This window comes from Balaenoptera borealis (genome assembly GCF_965194805.1).
Source record: "Balaenoptera borealis genome assembly, chromosome: 3".
Taxonomy (NCBI): domain Eukaryota; kingdom Metazoa; phylum Chordata; class Mammalia; order Artiodactyla; family Balaenopteridae; genus Balaenoptera; species Balaenoptera borealis.
The window spans coordinates 76,913,353-76,933,810 of record NC_138866.1 but is presented as its reverse complement, the minus strand read 5'-3'; the positions used below and the strand labels follow the sequence as shown (position 1 = coordinate 76,933,810).

General features: G+C 42.1%; 1 protein-coding gene across 6 annotated transcripts in view; it reads left to right on the top strand.

Moving 5' to 3' along the window:
- The window catches only part of RYR3 (ryanodine receptor 3), a 551,623-nt gene that overhangs the window by 319,232 nt on the left and 211,933 nt on the right, over positions 1-20,458 (top strand). For all 6 annotated transcript variants that reach the window (XM_082384899.1, XM_082384900.1, XM_082384898.1 and 3 more), the window contains 5 exons: positions 10,047-10,263; positions 14,769-14,873; positions 16,528-16,631; positions 17,991-18,074; positions 19,702-19,861. In XM_082384899.1, coding sequence (XP_082241025.1) covers positions 10,047-10,263; positions 14,769-14,873; positions 16,528-16,631; positions 17,991-18,074; positions 19,702-19,861 — 670 coding nt within the window. The remainder of the gene's footprint in view (positions 1-10,046; positions 10,264-14,768; positions 14,874-16,527; positions 16,632-17,990; positions 18,075-19,701; positions 19,862-20,458) is intronic.

Sequence of the window (20,458 nt, the reverse complement as noted above, 5' to 3'; positions counted from 1 at the left end):
AGTTCCCTCTATGCCTACGTTCTGGAAGGTTTTAGTCATAAATCGGTGTTGAATTTTGTCAAAACTTTTTCTGCATATATTGAGATGATTATATGCTTTTTATCCTTCAATTTGTTAATATGGTGTATCACATTGATTGATTTGCGTATATTGAAGAATCCTTGCATTCCTGGGATAAACCCCACTTGATCATGGTGTATGATCCTTTTAATCTGCTGTTGGATTCTGTTTGCTAGTATTTTGTTGAGAATTTTTGCATCTATGTTCATCAGTGATATTGGCCTGTAGTTTTCTTTCTTTGTGACATCTTTGTCTGGTTTTGGTATCAGGGTGATGGTGGCCTCGTAGAATGAATTTGGGAGTGTTCCTCCCTCTGCTATATTTTGGAAGAGTTTGAGAAGGATAGGTGTTAGCTCTTCTCTAAATGTTTGATAGAATTTGCCTGTGAAGCCATCTGGTCCTGGGCTTTTGTTTGTTGGAAGATTTTTAATCACTGTCTCAATGTCAGTGCTCGTGATTGGTCTGTTTATATTTTCTATTTCTTCCGGGTTCAGTCTCAGAAGGTTGTGCTTTTCTAAGAATGTGTTCATTTCTTCCCAGTTGTCTATTTTATTGGCATATAGTTGCTTGTAGTAATCTCTCATGATCCTTTGTATTTCTGCAGTGGCCGTTGTTACTTCTCCTTTTTCATTTCTAATTCTAATGATTTGAGTCTTCTCCCTTTTTTTCTTGATGAATCTGGCTAATGGTTTATCAGTTTTGTTTATCTTCTCAAAGAACCATCTTTTAGTTTTATTGATCTTTGCTATTGTTTCCTTCATTTCTTTTTCATTTATTTCTGATCTGATCTTTATGATTTCTTTCCTTCTGCTAACTTTGGGGGTTTTTTGTTCTTCTTTCTCGAATTGCTTTCGGTGTAAGGTTAGGTTGTTTATTTGAGATGTTTCTTGTTTCTTGAGGTAGGATTGTATTGCTATAAACTTCCCTCTTAGAACTGCTTTTGCTGCATCCCATAGGTTTTGGGTTGTCGTGTTTTCATTGTCATTTTTTTCTAGGTATTTTTTGATTTCCTCTTTGATTTCTTCAGTGATCTCTTGGTTATTAAGTAGTGTATTGTTTAGCCTCCATGTATTTGTTGCCCCTTTCCTGTACCAGTTGGATGCTGTATTAATTATTTTACTCTGACAATACATTTTAACATTTGTAAGGCAAGACCTCATTATAACTATTTTGTCGCAAAATTTTCTTAGCCATTCTTGATCCTTGCTTTTTAAGGAGATCGTAATTGATTGAGTGGGAGACTAGAATCAGTACAGTTAGAATCTTGCTGGTTTCCATTGGAAAAGGCCATGAAAAGAGGAGAGTTGTGGAGAGCAGACACTTAAAGCTGGGACCACAAAAAATCCATCTGAGAGCTTCTGGTATCCAAGTGATGGGACTTCCAGAGTGATACCACTGTGATAGGTCTCAGTACCTCCGGAAGATGGATAAATCAAGGCATATTCATATATTTTCCAAAAAAGGATAAAACTTTCATTCTGTCTCAATTAAATAGACTATTTAGGAATAAAGAATTATCCTTTGGATATGATATTCAGCCTTTGGAATTTGACACAGATATGCAGACATACATACTATACAGCAGGGGTCCCAACCCCCTGTTAGGAACCGGGCCGCACAGCAGGAGGTGAGTGGTGGGCAGCAAAGCTTCATCTGCTGCTCCCCACTGCTCGCGTTACCACCTGAACCATCCCCCCCAACCCCCGTCCATGGAAAAATTGCCTTCCACGAAACCAGTCCCTGGTGCCAAAAAAGTTGGGGACTGCTGGTATACACTACAGGTGTACCTCGTTTTATTGCGCTTTGCTTTATTGCAGTTTTTACAAACTGTAGCTTTGTGGCAAGCCTGCATGGAGCAAGTCTATTGACGCCATTTTTCTAACAGCATTATTTTTTAATTAATGTATGTACATTTTTTTTTAGACAGAATGCTATTGTGCACTTAACAGACGATGGGATAGTGTAAACAGCTTTTATATGCACTGGGAAACCAAAATATTCATGTGACTCACTTTATTGTGATACTTGCTTTATGTGGTGTCTGGAACCAAAGTCACAATATCTCCAAGGTATGCCTGTAATATATGTTTGCAAACATACATAGCAACACAGTATACACATCCCTACACATGTACACACACACATATAGACATATTTATAAACATACCCGTGTAGATGGATATAATATATTGAAATTAAGCATTTTCATTGTTTGTGGTTCTTGTAACAAATGGAGAACCACTATAGTAAAACCTTACTTAAGGTTGTAAATATGCCCATCGCAGGTTAAGCCAGAGACTCTTAACATCAGCCTTAGGAACTATAGTCTAAAGAGTTGAGAGTTCTTTACCTGTGTTTCTCTGTGCTGACAATATTTCCATGAGAATTTCACCCCAATTCTCCCTTTTGAAGTGTGACAGAATGTATCATTCCTATTGCTATCCATAGGGAGCATGTAGACAACAAGAAGCGTTATTGAAAGACAGAGGCACTGTAAACACAAAGAAAACTGATTGGAACAAACTGATTCCCTCTGGCAATCAGGGGGAAAACCAGCAGAAGCCCCATTGTACATCTTTCCCACCCCATTCCCCGGGAGTAAAGAAAATGAGCAGAAATCTAAATCCAACGTAACAGCATTTGGATCATCCACCTGTTGGCTCAGTGCCTTCTCTGGAGAAGCAAGGTCACTGAGCAGTCAGTTCTCAGGACTGCATTTGCCTGGGTAGTTAATGGCCTTGGTCACCCAGCATCAGTGCCCTTCCCTTTTTTCTTTGTTTCAACCATGTCCTACTCACTGAGTTTCACTAATTTTCAAAGAAAGCCCACCTACTTCCCAAGCATCTCATCTGAGAGAAGTGCTTAGCTAGAAGTCAAATCTCTGGAGAAAGAGGTCTCTGCCAGTCTGCTGGCTAGTGGACTTTTCTGCATATTCTGTGCTTAGCAAACTATATCCGATCTCAGACGTTGCGTGACTTTTAATCATTAACTCATCCACCCGATCCCCCTCAGGTCAAAGAGATAGGAATTTTTGAGTGTGATCTGATTTTTGTTGTTGGGGATTTTTTGAAATCTTCTCTTTGCAAAGATTGTGGCTAGCAGGGGAAGAGATAGGGGGCTGAAAGGTATTCATATGTAGAAGATGTTTCTAGTATCTTATGTCTAGGTCAGCAGATCATGCATCCTTCTCAGTGCACAGGAGAAAAGAAGCAGAGTTCCAAGATAAGAACAATGAGACGTCTAACCCATTTAGAAGGCACAACTGCTGAGAGAATTTAAGAACTAGGGGTCCAGATGCGTTGACTTGAAAACTTAACAGCTTAGACATAAGAACCTCTTGCTCATAGCAATTGAATGAGGGTAAGCTGAAAAGTTGTATCAGGAGACTTGATGTCTCTTAAGCCTCCTTTCTATCAGGAAAATATCACCTATGTCATATTCCTGTCTTTGGTTCTCAGAACCTGATATGGTCTGAGGAGAGATGGAATCACAGTTGGTTGCATACTTGGGAAATACATTTTACTGAAATACATCCAGCCCGTCACACGATGTCTTTGCTCAGGGTCAATGCTGGTCCTGTGTTGGAGTAGCCAATTCTTTTATTTTCACTTATGAGCAAATGAGATCAACATACCAGTACTTACTCTTACGTCAATTGGTAAAATATGATTCGGTGCGGAAACCCAGCACTTCCTCTCCGTACTACTTTAGTTCAGTTGTACAAAAAGCTAGAAAGAGAAAACAAGTTATTAATCCAAGTTAAAGTACCTTATTGAAAATAAATGTGTTTAATAACAAAATTGAAAAGAAATTATTGTTTTCACCCAATATAGTAGGGTACTTGCCTAGTTTCATAGTGTCCCTCGCAGCAAGGTACAAGGTTATCCCTATCTAGAAAGAGATTCTTCTCCCATCATACAAGCATTGAGAATTGTTTCTCATGTTTACTTTCAACTTCTGTGAGGCGTCTAAATTAGATTTCTCTCCTACGGCCCCATTTTCCTCCTCGGTCTTTACCGAGGTCATGGTCTTGAATTTGTGACCCCACAATTATTTTTATAATTACAAACTATGTTGTTAATAATACCTGATTAGGCTGTCCTTGCCAGCAGTCATTGGAGAGCAAAATCTTTTTCAATTAGATTTACCCACAGTGAAGTCAAAAGCAGCCTGAGTCATTACTAATAAAATCCACAAATCAATATGTGCTCTCTTTTCTAACTATTATGAATGTGCCTCGTTAGTTTCCTTCTCACTGTGGTTTGTTTGTGGAGGGTATTATTAGTGTAACAGGCCCTCAGTGTAACAACCCTATTCATTCTGGGACAGAATTTGGGATGATGCATGTGTACCTTGGAGCCCACCCAAAAGTTGAATTACTTAAATACCAGGAAGCTCTTATTAAAAGGTAATCTCACCCTGCCAAGTGGTATGATGGCATGGGCCACATGGAGAACATTACGTAGAAGCCACAGTGTGTAGTGAAATTTGGGAGCTACTTTTAGTTTTGCAGAAAATTGATGAGTTAGTCACTGTAGTAGAATATATTTTATAGCTATGGTTAAATTCCCCGTAGATCTACTTAATCTTCTTATGTAACTCTTTTACCAGCCCTTTCTCATTTATAAAAGCAACACTATCCAAAGATGGTTGGTATTTGCGGTTGCTGTTTGTTTTCTGTTGGTATCCACCAGGCTTGGCTAAAATTCAGGTAACCAGTAGCTTAGCTATTTGCAGCTTGCTGTGGTCAATGCTGTGGAAATTATTACTGAGATAAATATACTTTTGCAGAGAACATGATGAGCGCTGGCTGGATTGCCCTGGGCTTTCATCAAACACTGGCCAGAAAGAAATATGAATGTGAGAACATACATAACTCCAATTGTTCTTCCGTCTTAGCGATATGGACTAAAGATGCAATTATGAATCATGACTTATGAATTGAATTTAGGTCAGCAGAAGCTCGCTAATTCTTTCTCCTCCTAACCACAGCCTGTATCTTTTTCTTCTTTGGAACGCTATCCCAACTCCTGGGAGGAATTCATTAAGAATAATGGGACATCTAGTAAGACTAAAATGATTTCACAGTTTGCTAGTACGCTATGAATAAGGAAACCTAGTCATCCTTTTTGAGCATAGCAAAGGTTTGTCTTGATTTTTACTCTATTGTTTTTTCATGGATCAGTCTTGCAAACTTGGGGATTTGTGATAGGTATTCTCATGTCTTCTGCAAACTGGCAAACAAAAATGCACAAATCTTAAAAGATGAAATTGGAAATGCTAGTGGGGATTTTTCAATGCAGTTTTCTCTGTTTTTTTAAAATTAGTCAATAAAAAATTCCTCTACACATCCTCAAACTTCACTACTCCCAGGCGGCTATTACTGAAGCTATTACTCATCTCTAAAGTGGAGAAATCTAAGGACACAGTCACTGACTGTAATCACTTTAGGAAGAAAAAAAAACCTTGGAGAGCCGATGGCATGTCTGAGTTATAGGAAGAACCCCAGAAGATGATACATGTGCTTTAGTGGAAGAGATTAAATTGATTAATGAAATTGATTTTTAAAATCTATTAATGTAGAGAAAAATTGGAGGGTAAAGAAGAACTAATTTTAATGAGCTCCGTTCTTAAATTATCTTTTTATTTTCAATTTAACATTTTTTTGCGATGCTGAGAGAGTCAGTGGAACCCAAGGAGCAGGGAAGAATATACTTAGAGAAGAGAGGTTTATATTCTAATTGGAAATTTAAATCTTTTAAATTTCAAAGGGTTTAAAAGATAAACAGTAAGTGCCAGATAACAGATTTATTGGAAGAAGTAGACTAGATAGGTGTAACTTCTGTTGGTTCTCTTTCCACCCCTTCAAATCCATGCTCTGGACTCCTGGATAAGTTCTTGGGCGAGTTCTATAGCCTTCATTACTTCTTTTAAGGCCAGGAACCATCTTGCCAATAATTTAAAAAAAAAATTCCATCTTCTGAGTAGTATAAAAACTCCAGATTTGTATCCAATTAATATTTGAGCCCTACCCGACTCCCCCTGCAGTTTGAGGTCAGGCTCCTCTTCAGTTAGCTAGCTCCTTTCTCATGCCCTTCTAGAGTCTAGGGTCCAGCCCAGACCCAAGATGACTGGGGGATGGGCACATCTGATGGAGTTGGTGCAGCTGCCTGTGGCATCAGGACTTTTGTAGCAGTTGCACAATTGCTGCTTCTTTCTCTTCTGAGGCTCTTTTGTAGCTTTCTTGGAGAGCACCAGGCTGGAAGGGTCCAACTTCAGTTCCCTTGACTTGGCTTTACCACCTGTGTTGGTTGCTCCCTTCTGGTTGACCCCAGACCTCCCCCGTCCCCTCCCCCTCCAGCTGCATGGGCCTCCTACCTCCCCCAGCTCCTGGGTTTCTGATCTCTGCTCAGTCATTTGCCTTTCCGGCCAGAATTCCTTTCTGATGGCTGGCAGCTGGCTCATTTCTCCCTCTACTCTTCACTATCACTAGGCAGATATGACCCTCACTACATCCAGGGGGTGCTCACAAACTTCTGAGTAGTTCCTTACAGCCCTCATTTGACTCCTGATGGGAAAGAACTCCCATCCCTTTCTCCCTGATGGTTTTCTCCAAATGAATTCTTTACCTTTCTTATCAGCGTGGAGGTATGGGGTGGGCTAAAGCTGAACAGGTTTCACAGTTTTTTGATGGATCCTCATAATTGGTCCAGCACTTCACTTCAGGATGAGAAAATATTGGCATCGTCTGAATTAGTTGCCTTTGGGACTCCTGCTAAAATGGAGACAGAGGGGATCCCGTTTTAATATCCTCAAATAATTAAGGTGGGCTTCAGGTATTTTATTTCTTTCTTTTGATTGTTTCCTTTAAGCCTGTATTTGATCCCCATTATTTCCTTTGACCTGGACAATCTGGGTGTCCCAGAGAGAGTTCATGAGGACCACCAGTATTGGTGGTGGTTTGCTGGAGCCCTTCCCACAGACTCTGGGCAGCGAGGGAAGGAGCCACAGATGGCAGGGCTGTTGTCTGGCAGGACTTGGGAAGCTACCCAGAACCATTCCTTCTACCCACTGAAGCACAGCATAATGGCGTTGGAAGACGAACGCTTCAGTAAGCAGTAAACGCTGATTTCTGGCTACGTTAATTTTTCATTTTACAGTCTTTGTGGCCATTCAAGGTGATAAGATTAAGCTGTAAAACCAGATTATCATTCTCCTTTTAATAACTGACTCTAAAAGCAGCATTGTTCTCCCTGAGTGCTACACGGCTTTCCACCTTTCTTGATTTGTTATCTATCCAGAAGACAACAGCAGATTTTAAAACATAAGAGAAGTGTTCAGACTAAATGGAACTGGCGAGAGAGCTTATGAATAATTAAATCCATCTAGACGGCTTCATAAGAGATCATTTGCTTGGCCTTGGAATCCGTACGCTAGTGAGTAACAGAGAATACAGTTACTGTACAAGCTCCCAGGAAGCTTCAGCTCTTCACAGGAAGGATGCTCAGTGAGAAGGGAGAAGCAGAAAACTTCCCACACAAATTCTTTGTTCAAAACAATTTAGTTTTATCCCATAGTTTCAGCATGTCAGTAACACAATCTGTTATGTTGCAACTGAATTTTGGAAAGTTCTCAATAAATTTTAAGTCTTAGTCATTATTTCCTGAAGTTTTACTAAATTAGTAACACTGCAGGCTAATGACTCAATTTTGTTCTTATATCATTGTTCATAGTCTTAATACACATAAATCGTGCCCTGTCATATAACATTTAATGTAGGAACGTTCACAAGGGACAGTTGTGGTTCTAATTCTATATTGTTGTTGCTTACTAGTTTAAAATGGGAAAGTTGGAGGCTTCATATGATTTCTGTAATTAATTTTACAACAGCATTTTATAAAATGCTGTTTGGATAAAAATTTTGTTTATATTGGGAAGGGGAGAAAAATCCTAAATGTCTTTTACTCAGAGAGATTTTCATTTTCCAGTTTTATCATTAGGCTACACACAATCACAGTTACTCAGCCAACACTGAGACTCTCTCGCAAGGCTGCCCCACCAGAATATTCCAGTTAAAGGACATGAGATCTAGTGGAGAGTGTTGTTAGAGCTTTGCTAGATCATAACCTTTCCCACATATACCTCACCCCCCTCCACACACACAGGCTCACTCCATCACCAGTTCCTAACAAAATTGGGATCTAACTGCTGCTTTCCAGCTTGGCTTTCATCACCTTGGTCCAACCCCCCCTCATGTCTCTTTGGGACTAGATTGGTGTCAGGTGCCTCCTACATAGAGCAGCTAGAAGAATCCTGTATTTCTTCCTCCTTAAAATCCCTCAGAAGCTGCTCACCGGGAAGAAAATCCCAACTCAGAGACCTTGCCTGATCTAGCCCTGCCCCCTGCCATCTCATCTCTTAGCCCCTTGGGCTCTCCGTGTTCTCACTCACACTGCCCTCCACCCAAGCTCTTCCCTACCTCAGGGCCTTTGCACGTGTTGTTCCTCTGCCTGGAATGCTCTTCCTCCAGATTTTGAACTCATTGGCTCCTCCTTTTCCCTCGGGGTTAACAAAAATATCTCCCCCTCGGAGAAGCCTTTGTAGCCTCCAATCTAGGACTCTCCTCCTTCCCCGAGTTGTTTCAGTCTCCCTCTTTATTCCCTCATCAGATGTCTCCCAATCAGTAATTATCCTATTTGTCTCACTGGATGCCTGCTCTGTGACACCAGGGACAGGGTATTCTTTGTTCATTGCTGAATCCCCAGTATGGAGAACAGTGCAAGTCGTATGGGCTCAGTAAATAGTTGTTACGCAGAGGGAAAGAGGGAGGGAGTGAATACGTGTAGCTGCTATGTGTATGGATGGATTTTTCCTGTGTAAAGTTATTGTTGATTCTGCAGGGCTGTGTATCTTGCCATGTCTTAATTATTTAAAATTGCAGTCATATTTTCTCATCAATTTAATATGGTTGAAGTTGATCTACAAAAGCTATATATCTAGTCCCAAACCTAAGAGCCTATGACCCTCACTTTCACCCTCTTCTTGCAGAGGATCTGTGGGCTCTAACCCTAACCCTAACTTAATAATATATATGGGGCTGAAATTCAGCCAGAATGCTGAATTAAAATATTGAAAGACTTCAGTTTATTGGTAATTAGTGCCTGCCATGACTGTGGCCCCCCAAGGATCCTTCCCTCTTCCTTGGGAGGCCCCTGTGGGCACTGCTGGAGTGGGCCAGAGCATCAGGCCTGGATGGCAGCAAGGCAGTGGTACCCCTGAGAAGGCACTGGGACCCTAGTGAGCAAACACTTGATGCCTATTTGGCACCCCCATGGCTGTAACCACCTGCTGATGCTTCCTCACAGTCGCCCTCATATGGCTGCTTTGGGGAACCGCAGCCTCTTCAGTGTTATCATTTCTATTAAAGCCTCTTGGCATGTATACCATTTCTGTTTAATACTCTCGTGTTACTTGATCTTTTACCTGCACCTTAAAATGGGAATGTCCTGTTTTCCCCAAATATTTATATCATGTTTTCTTTCATCATTGTGTGAGTAACCTCTCTCAAGTAAAAAGACTTGAAGTTCTCATGCTGTAGTTTGAATGTGATCTTTTCAGAAAATAATGTCATCATCATTATCACTGTTACTCTTTTCAAACTGTAGTAATAATATCTACAGTAATGATTCCCCTACTAGAGTAAGGATGAACTTGATTTTTAAAATCTAGTGGTTTTAAAGTATAAGTTCATTTTTAAGAACTTAGCTGACATGGTCAACTGAGAATCACAGGCACTATGAATTGACAGTCAGCTTTCTCTCCACTGCTTTGTTGTGTACTTTAGAGTGTTTGCTGTGATGAATCTGAAATCATTCACTTCCCAAAAAAATAATTTGGGTAGGGAGAGCTGATCTTTAACTTTCACTTATTTGGGCTGGCATATATTTTTTTAACCTCTCTCTTCCTGGTCTCTCCAAATAACGCAGAGTACGTTTCCTGATGGGGGGACGTCACGGAGAATTTAAGTTCCTGCCTCCCTCTGGCTATGCCCCTTGCTACGAAGCCTTACTTCCAAAAGAAAAGATGAGATTGGAGCCCGTCAAAGAGTATAAACGTGATGCTGAAGGTGTTCGAGATCTGTTGGGTACCACCCAGTTCCTCTCCCAAGCTTCTTTCATTCCGTGCCCCATAGATACCAGTCAGGTAGGTCTGAGCTGCCAACAGAAGGCAGCCCATGGAGATGATGTAATAGGATTAAATCCTCCTTGCTGCATTGTCTTTGAAACATTCTTATCATACATTCTACAGAATTGTCGTGATGTGTGAACAACCATTATTCTTCACGTTTCCACCATATGCGGCAATTGAGCTCTTGAAGGATTTTGCAACCAATGAACACGTTAAGCACTTGCTACATGCAAGGCACTGTACTAGGTTCTGTGAGGCATAGGCAGAAGTGTGACAGTATTCTCTGGGAATGCACAACCAAGTTGAAGAGATAAGAAGCTAATGTGTTATTTTTTTTTCAAGTCCAAATGTAATATGCAGAATGATCGTGTACACAAATAAATGCTACAGACATTCTTTATGCTAGAATGTTTCTAAAAGTCTGTGTAGAGAGATGGCATTCAGTCAGGACCTTTAATAAACTTAAATGGAGAGGGGCATCCAGGGGTAAAGTAACAGGAATGGGATGAATAAGAGCCTGGAAGTAGAAACACAAAATAGGGACAGGTGGCAATGAATATTCTCCTGTGGCTGGATGCTTGGAGGAGGAGGAGCAGGTAGGAGAAGAGTGGGAAGTAAAACTGAAAGCAGCAGGGGAGAGCATGGAGGCCTCAGAAGGTGCTGGTAAATGGACATTTTCTTTTTTTTTTTTTAACATCTTTATTGGAGTATAATTGCTTTACAATGGTGTGTTAGTTTCTGCTTTATAACAAAGTGCATCAGCTATATGCATATGTATATCCCCATATCTCCTCCCTCTTGCGTCTCCCTCCCACCCTCCCTATCCCACCCCTCTAGGTGGTCACAAAGCACCGAGCTGATCTCCCTGTGCTATGCAGCTGCTTCCCACTAGCTATCTGTTTTACATTTAGTAGTATATATAAGGCCATGCCACTCTCTCACTTCGAAATGGACATTTTCTTTCCCTTCCCAGGGTCTCTGTTTTGAGAGACACACGTTCAGACAGTTATGATGAGGAGCATACAACAGCTTTCCAGTGCCTCTGCCACGCCAGTGCCATTCACATCACTATTCTAGATGTTAGAGAAAATAAATGTAAAGGCACCTTGTCTCTGAAGCACTTGGGGTAATAGTTTGTAGGAGTATGGCTCTTTTAACCTGTAGATGGTCTCTAGAGTATATTTTCCCATAATACCTGTATGACCCTATTACATTCAGCTCTGTGTGCGTGGTCATGCGTCTGCTTCTTACCTCCTGTAGCTAATGATTGTGAATTCTCATTGTCTAGAAATCACAGTGTCTCTCTGCCTGCTTCACAGAGCCTAGTACAACACCAGGAGTGTAGCTGGAGTTGAGAATGTTGATAGGAAACGAGGTAGGAGTTGGTGAGCCAGAGGTAATCCTAGGAATCGGATCATCTGCTTGCTGTGTATTTTAGATAAGAAGTTTGAGGGCCAAAGAACTAAACTAGCTTTTCTGTGGACACAAGGTGGTTAGTGCCCAAGCAGGGAGAGGTTGTACTCATGGACATGATTCCTACTTCTCTGTGCTGCCCTCCTTACCAAGTTATCAGTATCAGAGATGTATGTATTACTCAGAAAAGGCTTCCTGGAAGAAGCAAGCCTCAAAGAGAGTTCAGAAGAATGAGGGGACGTTTTGATGAGGGAGGAAAGGAGGGCTGGACCAGAGTGAGAAGAGTTTCTAAACATACAGAATAGAAGATTTGAAAATCAAAGAGTGGAGATAAATCAACGAGCCAGATGAACTTTGATGTCTGGACCCAAAGCTGAATTTGTATAGACCCTGGAATGAGGGAAGTGTTGCTGGGAATCAAATAATAAGAAAGTTCTCATTGGAAAGGTGCAATTTATTATCTTGAATTAGACTTTGTAATTTTTTAGAATCTATCAGTCTGTGAAATTATTGTCTAAAGAGAAGTTAAATACAAGATACGCAGTCAACTCCATCCTGCTTGGGGCACATTAACCAGTTTGCAGATGAAGTATTGTTGACTAGATCCCTGCCCTTCAGTGCTACCTGTGTCCAGTGCTTGAAGCACCCCCAGGCCCTTGCTGAGTGCTGCGGGGGAGGAGCCCAGCTCCTAGCAGCCTTCCCTGGGGACGTCAGTCTCAGGCCCCAGACACCCAGGAGGCAGTTACCAAGCCAACGTTACTCTATCCCATCTAGTCACCAGTTGAGGTCACTGAAATTATGATGTAGGATTGTTTGTGGAGGCTTCTTTCCACATTTCCCCCTTTTGCTGGAGCAAGTGGTTTCTTCACATGGAAATCCCCCTTCAGGCTGTGATTAATTTAAACAGATTATATTAGTTAACCAGTAAAACTCAAATACAGTTGTCATTTGTTTGCTAATAATTTTCCCCACTTTGCTCCTTATCAAAACATTATGCCACTTAACTTTGACTTTTCAATAATAAGTTGGTTTTTTTTAAAAGAGTGTCTTTAGTTGAAAGGCCAATAGTGGTTATGACACATAGTTAAAATATTTTATTGCTACTTTTCTCTGTGGTCTCCTTATACATCACTGACTTGATGTACTTTTTCTACAAAAAAAATATATATATACATTTTTTCCATGAGCTCCCCTCCTTGAAAATAATTGGGATTTTTGTAAGTAGTGGAAACACTAATAATCATTATAATAGAGCTAGGATTGTAGGAGCCAGGGAGGTGATACAGAAGGGAAACAGGTCAAGTGTGCAGGCCCTCCTAAAGCAGGGAGCCATTTCTTAGCCCCAGCTGACTAATTGCCAGGCAAAAGTGTGGGGCCAATGTTAGCAATCTTTCAACTAGTCAAGGGAAATTAGAAATCTAGATTTTTATATGAAATTTCCCATTTCTTAGGAGCTATCAACTAATAAATGAAAATGGTAATAATTCATTGTTTATTGTTATAATTGTAGTAGTAGTAAATTAAAGAAAGAGGGGGAAAAAAGAGAAATTTGAGTCCCCATTTTGTGAACTTTGTGGAGAGACATGAGCAAGGTACCATGAAAACACAGAGAAACTTTCCCTGAAGGTACCTGGGGAAGACCTCCAAAAGGTAGTGAGGCATTTGAGCTAACTCCAGAAGGATAAATACTGAGGGAATTTGTATTAAGACCAGAGCTGGACAGCAGTTAAAGAGGTAAAGACAGATTTTTGCTTAGAAGTTATTGCAGTAGGGGAAAAGGAACTCCACTATAGAGCTGGGGTCAGTTCTGAATACAACACAAACAACTGGGGATTTACAGCCAAGGAGCAGGTTTGGGGTGGGGGTGGGGTGGACGTGTCAGTGATGGAAAATTACTAAGAGGAACATCAGGGCTTGGGATGGATTCTTGCTAAACTGATCTAACAGGATTCTTGCTGAGGGCAGGTCAGATAGATCCGATATCACCTGGGGGAGGATGGGGGATGAACAAGTTTGATCAGACATACAGGGTGATCACATATCAAGGGTGTGGATTGTCACTAAACTGATTTAGCAAGATTCTAGCTAAAACTGGGATCTTGAGGACAAGGCCCAAGGATCGAGCCTAGTCAGAAATGGCTCAGAAGCACCCATCTAGAGCTTGGTCCAAGGAGAAGGTCTTTGTCATTTGCCATGTGGCATGGGGGTGGGGGGTATACATATTATGTGTATCATGGGGATTACTAATAAGAATTAAGGTTGCGTGTGCAAGGGCACAGAACTGAGCGACAGTGTGACCTTTGGGGAGAATTTCAGGAGCTTTGAAACAATGTGTTTGGGAGGACCGTGACGAGAGGACTGAAGAATGGCACTCTATGCTTGGTTAATACATCTAGTCTGTGTCTTGGGAGCGTCAAGGGGCACTTGGAGGTGCTCAGGAGGAGAGTGTTTTGATGTGGTTGTGTTGTCATGGGCTCATCACTCTGGCCACAGTGTGAAGAATAGATTGGCAGGGAGTTGGGGAGACCAGTTGTAAAGCTCTTGCCATGGTCCAGGTAGAAAATAATGGGGTTGAGTGATGTAGAGGAGGGGAACCTTCAGAAAGATGATTAGGAAATAAACATGTTGGATTCTGTGACTGATTAGGTGTTGTTGGTGGGGGATGTAATGCCAAGAGAAAAGACACTAAGATGACTTTATGGTGGGGCCATTCAACGAAAAGAGAAAATACAAATAAGACAAGAAAAAGGTTTTGAAGGAAAAACAATGAATTCAGCTTTGAATAACATGCTGAGTTCACTTTGGTGGGAAAATCCTGCAGGTAGTTGGAATAGTAGGTCTGAACTTCAGGAGAGACCATGGCTGGAGACTGGATGGTCAAGAGTGGCCATCTACAGGTGGATGAGATCTCCCAAGGAGAGAGCATAGAGGAAGGGGAGATACGGTCCAGGGGCAGCCAAGAGAGGAAGGAATCTCTAGAAGTAGCCCCTCCTGGGTGATGTGTAGAGAATTCAACTGGGGCACATGATCTGTCTAGATTTTATGACAGATTTCAATACAGTTGATTCTTGCAGTTCTGACTTCTCACTTATTCCTTTTCCTTTTAGGTTGTTTTACCACCTCACCTAGAGAAGATCCGAGACAGGCTGGCTGAAAACATCCACGAGCTTTGGGGAATGAATAAAATAGAGCTTGGCTGGACTTTTGGCAAGGTATGTGTTTGAGTGGCTGGGCCAGGGTGGAGGGTTAGGTTGCCTTGTTACCTGGAAGTGTTCTTCAAAGACTCAAATGAGAAACAAACCTCACGAGCCCAAACCCACTGGTTCTTACTGACTCCCATCCAGCTCTCACTGAGTACAGCAGCCTTGCTTGGGAGTTTGTTGAACTGCAGTCAGGAGTGCTGGGGAGACCAGCTCTGCACAGACAGACCCAGGAGCCTGTCGCCTTCTTACTCCCAGATGCTGGTCTTTTTCTTCAGGGAATATCGAATGTGGTCAACCCTTAGCTCCTCCTTCAGAGCCTCACATCTCCCTTTCTCTTCAGAAAAAGCTGTTCTCTGTGCATGGCTAGTGAAAAGAGGCTGATTCATTGTTGTGAAGCAGAATTTGTTTAGTGTGGTTTTCAGATGCATCACTAAGATTCATGGACACGCAAAGGAGGTTAAGGAATCTCTTTCACTAGAAAACATTTTTCAAAGAGGATGTAAATTGACTTTGTTCTGTGACTTGTGTAAGGTCGTGTCTGAAGGCAGAAGGATCTGTGATTCTGAAGCTCCCTACAACCCTGACACTCTCAGATTATGCACATTCCAGCTTAGTTACTGAAAGTGTCCCTGCATTCTAGCACTTATATATTGATATAGCTCCCATAAATATTCTCCTTATATATGACCACCTCTTTGCTGTATGCTCTTTTAACACCACAAACCTCTCCTTTGAGAACGAATTACAATTGCAATTGTAAATTTATTTCTATGATGATTGTATTACTACTCCATCAGACTGTATCCTTCGTGGGGCTGGGGCTACCCCAGCTCACCACTGAACTCCTAAGGTCTAGCTCACTGCCCACCACATGGTAGACATTCAACAAATGTTTGTGGAATGAATGAATGAATTAGTTAATGTCTGGATCTACACCGTCCGATACAATAGCTATGGGCCACATGTGGCTACTGAGCACTTAAAATGTGACTAGTGTGAGTTGAGATGTGCTGTAAGTGTAAAATACACATTGGATTTTCAAGACTTTCTATGAAAAACTAATATAAAGTAGCTCAGAAATAATCTTTTATTAATTACTTGTTAAAATGGTAAGGTTCCAGGTGTATTGGGTTAAGTAAAATACATTATTAAAATGCATTTCACCTGGTTTTTTTGGGTTTTTTTGTTTTGTTTTGTTTTTTGTTTTCTTGCTCTTCTCCTATGGCTACTAGGAAATTTGAAATTACAAATGTGGTTCACATTGGTGGCTCACTTTGTGCTTCTATGGGACGGTGCTGGCCCCAATTCTGTAGTCCTTTATGTTCTGAAGAATGCTACCCTGCGGTGGCACTGTGGTTCCATGAGTTTTGGACCGGCAGGAGCATGGCTACCACACACAAAGTAGCTTCTCTGGGAATGTATGTTCTGAATGCAGACGCTTGACTAGAAGCGATCCACAGAACACAAGCCACTGGCAGCCTGGGGACGGCGTGTATCATTTATTAGAGAGAAGATCGTCTATCTGCCCATCAGCAAATAGCTGTCTTTGTCTTGCCTGATATGAATTGCCTGGGCCATGTTTCAAAGCGTGTCCTTTTCTATTTCCCAAGGCAGTGCCAGTTGTCAAAACTTAAATTATATTCTTTCTTATGTTGTCACCTAGATACGGGATGACAATAAAAGACAACACCCCTGCCTTGTCGAGTTTTCAAAGCTGCCTGAAACTGAGAAGAATTATAACCTACAAATGTCAACTGAAACCTTAAAGTGAGTGTTTAATTGAATTGAATTTGGACTAAACAGTGAGTGGATGATTTAATGCCTTATAACTAAACTACAAACCTGTTGTCTCTCGAAAGCATGATGCATTCTGACAAATTAGCGAGGATGGGGATTATTCATGCCACGAAAGGATTCAGCATAGTGAATAACACATCTACTATTGTTATTTAGCATATATAGTTCTTTAGAGACCATTTGCTATTTGCCAGGGACAGGGAAAAGGTAGGCAGAAAAAAAAGAAGAGAAACTTAGAATCAAAGGACCAAGTGCCTCTTTTAGTTCATGTATAATCAAGGAAAGAAGATAAGATATATAGTAGGTTCTAGGTCATACTGAAATTGGACAGCTTAACCTCTCTAAGTCTCCATTTTCTCATCTACAAAATGAAGATAGTAATAGTTCTTATCTCTATATAATTGTTCTAATGGTTAAATGAGATGATAAATATTTTTTAAAAAAGAAAAAAGGTAAAGCATTTCTAAAAGTGAATAGGAAAACATGGTTTAATTCACAAAAATTCAATTTAAAAGTGACTTTTAGCTTCTCTGTGATCCCACGTGTGGTTTAAACCCTGATTCAGATCTTCATTTTTTTAGCCCCATTTTATATCTCCCTTCTCGAATTCCCTTTGTGCTTGTTACCCGTGCTTCTCTGCATTGTATTTCTCTGTCTGACAGTTGGTGCAGAACTTTTTAACGCTGTGGTTTTGCTGGCACAGTGATGCTCTGTCAGGTTGCTTTGTCTCATAGATTCCCTGTATGTGATGTCTTCCATCACACCGACCCTTCTTGAGGACGTGGCTTTGGTACCTCATGGTGTCCAACCCAGCTCAAGACACTTCGTACAGAGAGCACGTGGGAAATACTTGCTGACCTCTGGGTTTGCTATTAGGATCCTATCTGTCCTCCGGAATCAGAGAAGCAGGATACAATCCTAAGGCAAATTTGTAAACTAGAAAATGTCTCCCAAAGGGACTATTAACGAACTTTTTGTTGCATTCTTGCTACCATCTAAATCACGAGTTGGCAAACTAAGGTCCACGGGCCAATCAAACCAGCCACCTATTTTGGTAAAAAAGTTTATTGTAACAAAGCCAAGCTCATCAGTTTGTGTATTTTCTATGGCTGTTTTCGCTCTGTAATGGCAGAGGTGAGTAGTTATAGCAGAGACATAAGGACCACAGAGCCTGAAACGTTTCCTATCTCGCCCTTTACAGAAAGTTTGGCAACCTCTGGTCTAAGTGAATGAATATTGTCTGTTTTTATCACTTCAGACACAGGTTAGGGTTCCCACTGTCCTTCACCTTGCAGTTGACTCTTGTTTTCTCTCTCCGTTACGTCACAGAACCCTCCTGGCCCTGGGGTGCCACATCGCTCATGTCAACCCAGCTGCTGAGGAGGATCTCAAGAAGGTCAAATTGCCGAAAAAGTAGGTGATCATTTAATGGTCAGAGACTTTAATGCTTCAGTCTGAATTTTTAAACTGGGAGGACAGGAGGCCCATGCACAGAGGCAGGTGACGGCCCCAGATACTTCTAGCGCCCGCTCAGGATGTCTCCACCAGGTACCTAGACTGCCCTGAAACCCCCAGACGGAAGCCGGCTGAAGTAGAGTATATCCAGTGCTTCTGCCTGGACCTACACTACTATCTACTATCGTTAGTTTTGAGCCAGGAGATGTGGCACTCAGATGGATACGCTGTGTTGGTCTATAAGAATAGCGGTTGGCACGGGAGCTTGAACATCGCCGGTAGCCACAGCAAAGATTCAGTCCTCTGTCACTGGGCCAACCTTGTAAGTCCCTTGTGGAAATGTGTGTCACTGCCAAGATTTAATTTGGCCCCTAAGTCTGCACGTGTCCTCTCCCTCTCGTCTGTACATTCACCGAGCCATGCGTTCGCACACATTCACATGCGAGCCCACGGGCACATCCCCTGGCTCACTTGCTCACCCGCACATGTGCCAGCCTCGGGTGCGCACGCATTCACACCCAGGTGTCGTAATGACTTATGAGCCAAGGCAGTGCCAGCCCTTAATCAAATGCTTATCTTCCCCTTCCTCCCTGTGAAACTCCCAAGCTGCCAAGCGCCATTCTCAGAGGCAGCTCCTGGTGCCAAGGGCAGCTCATCTGAGAGGCAGCAGCTGAGGGGTGGCTGGGGGCAGTGCTCAGCGAACAACACATGTTGACTCTGCCCAAAGTCAGGCATCCCTAGAAGGTGGATGAGGGGCGATATCATGCCTACAGTTGACCTTGTGTCTCGCGCTGCTCACAGGTTCTTGGGTCGAGTAGCGCTGGTCTGCAAGTCATCACATTTAGGCTCTGGCCCTGATCTGGGCAGTCCGTGGCCTTGGGGCCCTGGATGCCTCTGGACTCACATTCCCACGTGACTGTGGTCAGTTACTGTCCTGTGAGTCACTCCACACAGGGCCCTGCTCCTCTCCACTCACACGATGCGTCTACCTGCACTCACACTGAGCTTTTCCCGTCTTCATGTTATCTATCAAATTATCTATCGAATTACAGACATTTGTGACTCCTGGACTGGACAGCAAACCATGAAGATCACTTCAAGCTCACAAACTCTCTAATGTAATGATTTTTTAAAATTCTCAAAATGAAGGTTTAGTGTTCTAAGACTGAGTGATCATTCTTTGCTGATTTGTAAGAAACCGTTTGGCTCAAGGTCCTGTCCTTGCCAATGTGGTCATAACCTTTTGTGCTTTTGAAGCGAGACCAAGGAGCTTCAGGTGATGTTACATTACACTGAATGTGCCCATCGTTTGTAGGGCAGAGTAGTTTTCTTAGGAATAAGGGTGGATTTGCACAGACCATCCACTTTCTCCAACAGTCGCCCTAATCTGTGACATGCGTTGGCAAAAAGATGGTGGATGAGGGTCTTCTTCTAAAGACTTGAGATAGAGCTGAACTGCCAAAGATAGAATCTGTGACTGTAGCCTTATTTTCCTAGTGTTCTGACCCTGTGCTATTGGTCTAAAATCAGGAATGGGGGAGTCGTACAGTTCTGTTCAAAATATATATTTTCCATTTACTTGTAGCTACATGATGTCCAATGGCTATAAGCCAGCCCCTTTGGATTTGTCTGATGTGAAGCTGTTACCTCCTCAAGAAATTTTAGTGGATAAGCTTGCAGAAAATGCACACAATGTTTGGGCAAAAGACAGAATAAGACAAGGATGGACCTATGGCATTCAACAGGTGAGAAGTGCTGGGTCAGGCCTGCTGGAGGAGCCAGGAGATGTGATCATGCATTAAAATGCCATTTTGCTTTGGTGGGTATTAGATTGGAAGGTGGAGGTTGCCCTTGCACTCTGTTCCTCATGCCTCAGCACATTCATTATTTATAGAGTCATGGGACTGGATGGAATTTGTAATGGTCACATTGATATTAACTCCAGGCATAATTCCAGTTTTTCAGCAATGGATAGGCTTACCTTTTCTTTGTTAGTCTGGTTCACTTGTGATCATGTTGCCCTGTGTATATGGCCGCTGGCTGCATCTTCTCTCATTCCCCGTCTTGTTGCTCGCCTCACGGAGTGCTGAGCTTTCATGCACTCTCCAAGGCCAAGGTAAGGCTCACATAAATCAACGTCACAGCTCAGCAGTATTTCTGGGATGGTCCCAAGTATCTACCACTGAAGGGGAAAAGGAGGGGAAGCTAGCCCAGGAGAGAGGCAGACTAGCCCACCGAGAAGCCTGTGCCCCCTTAACTTCAGTCCACAGGGCCAAGATTCTTGGGCAGGGTTCTTAGTTTATCCAGAGGCAGCCTGAGAGCCCAGCAAGGAGTTAAGTGGA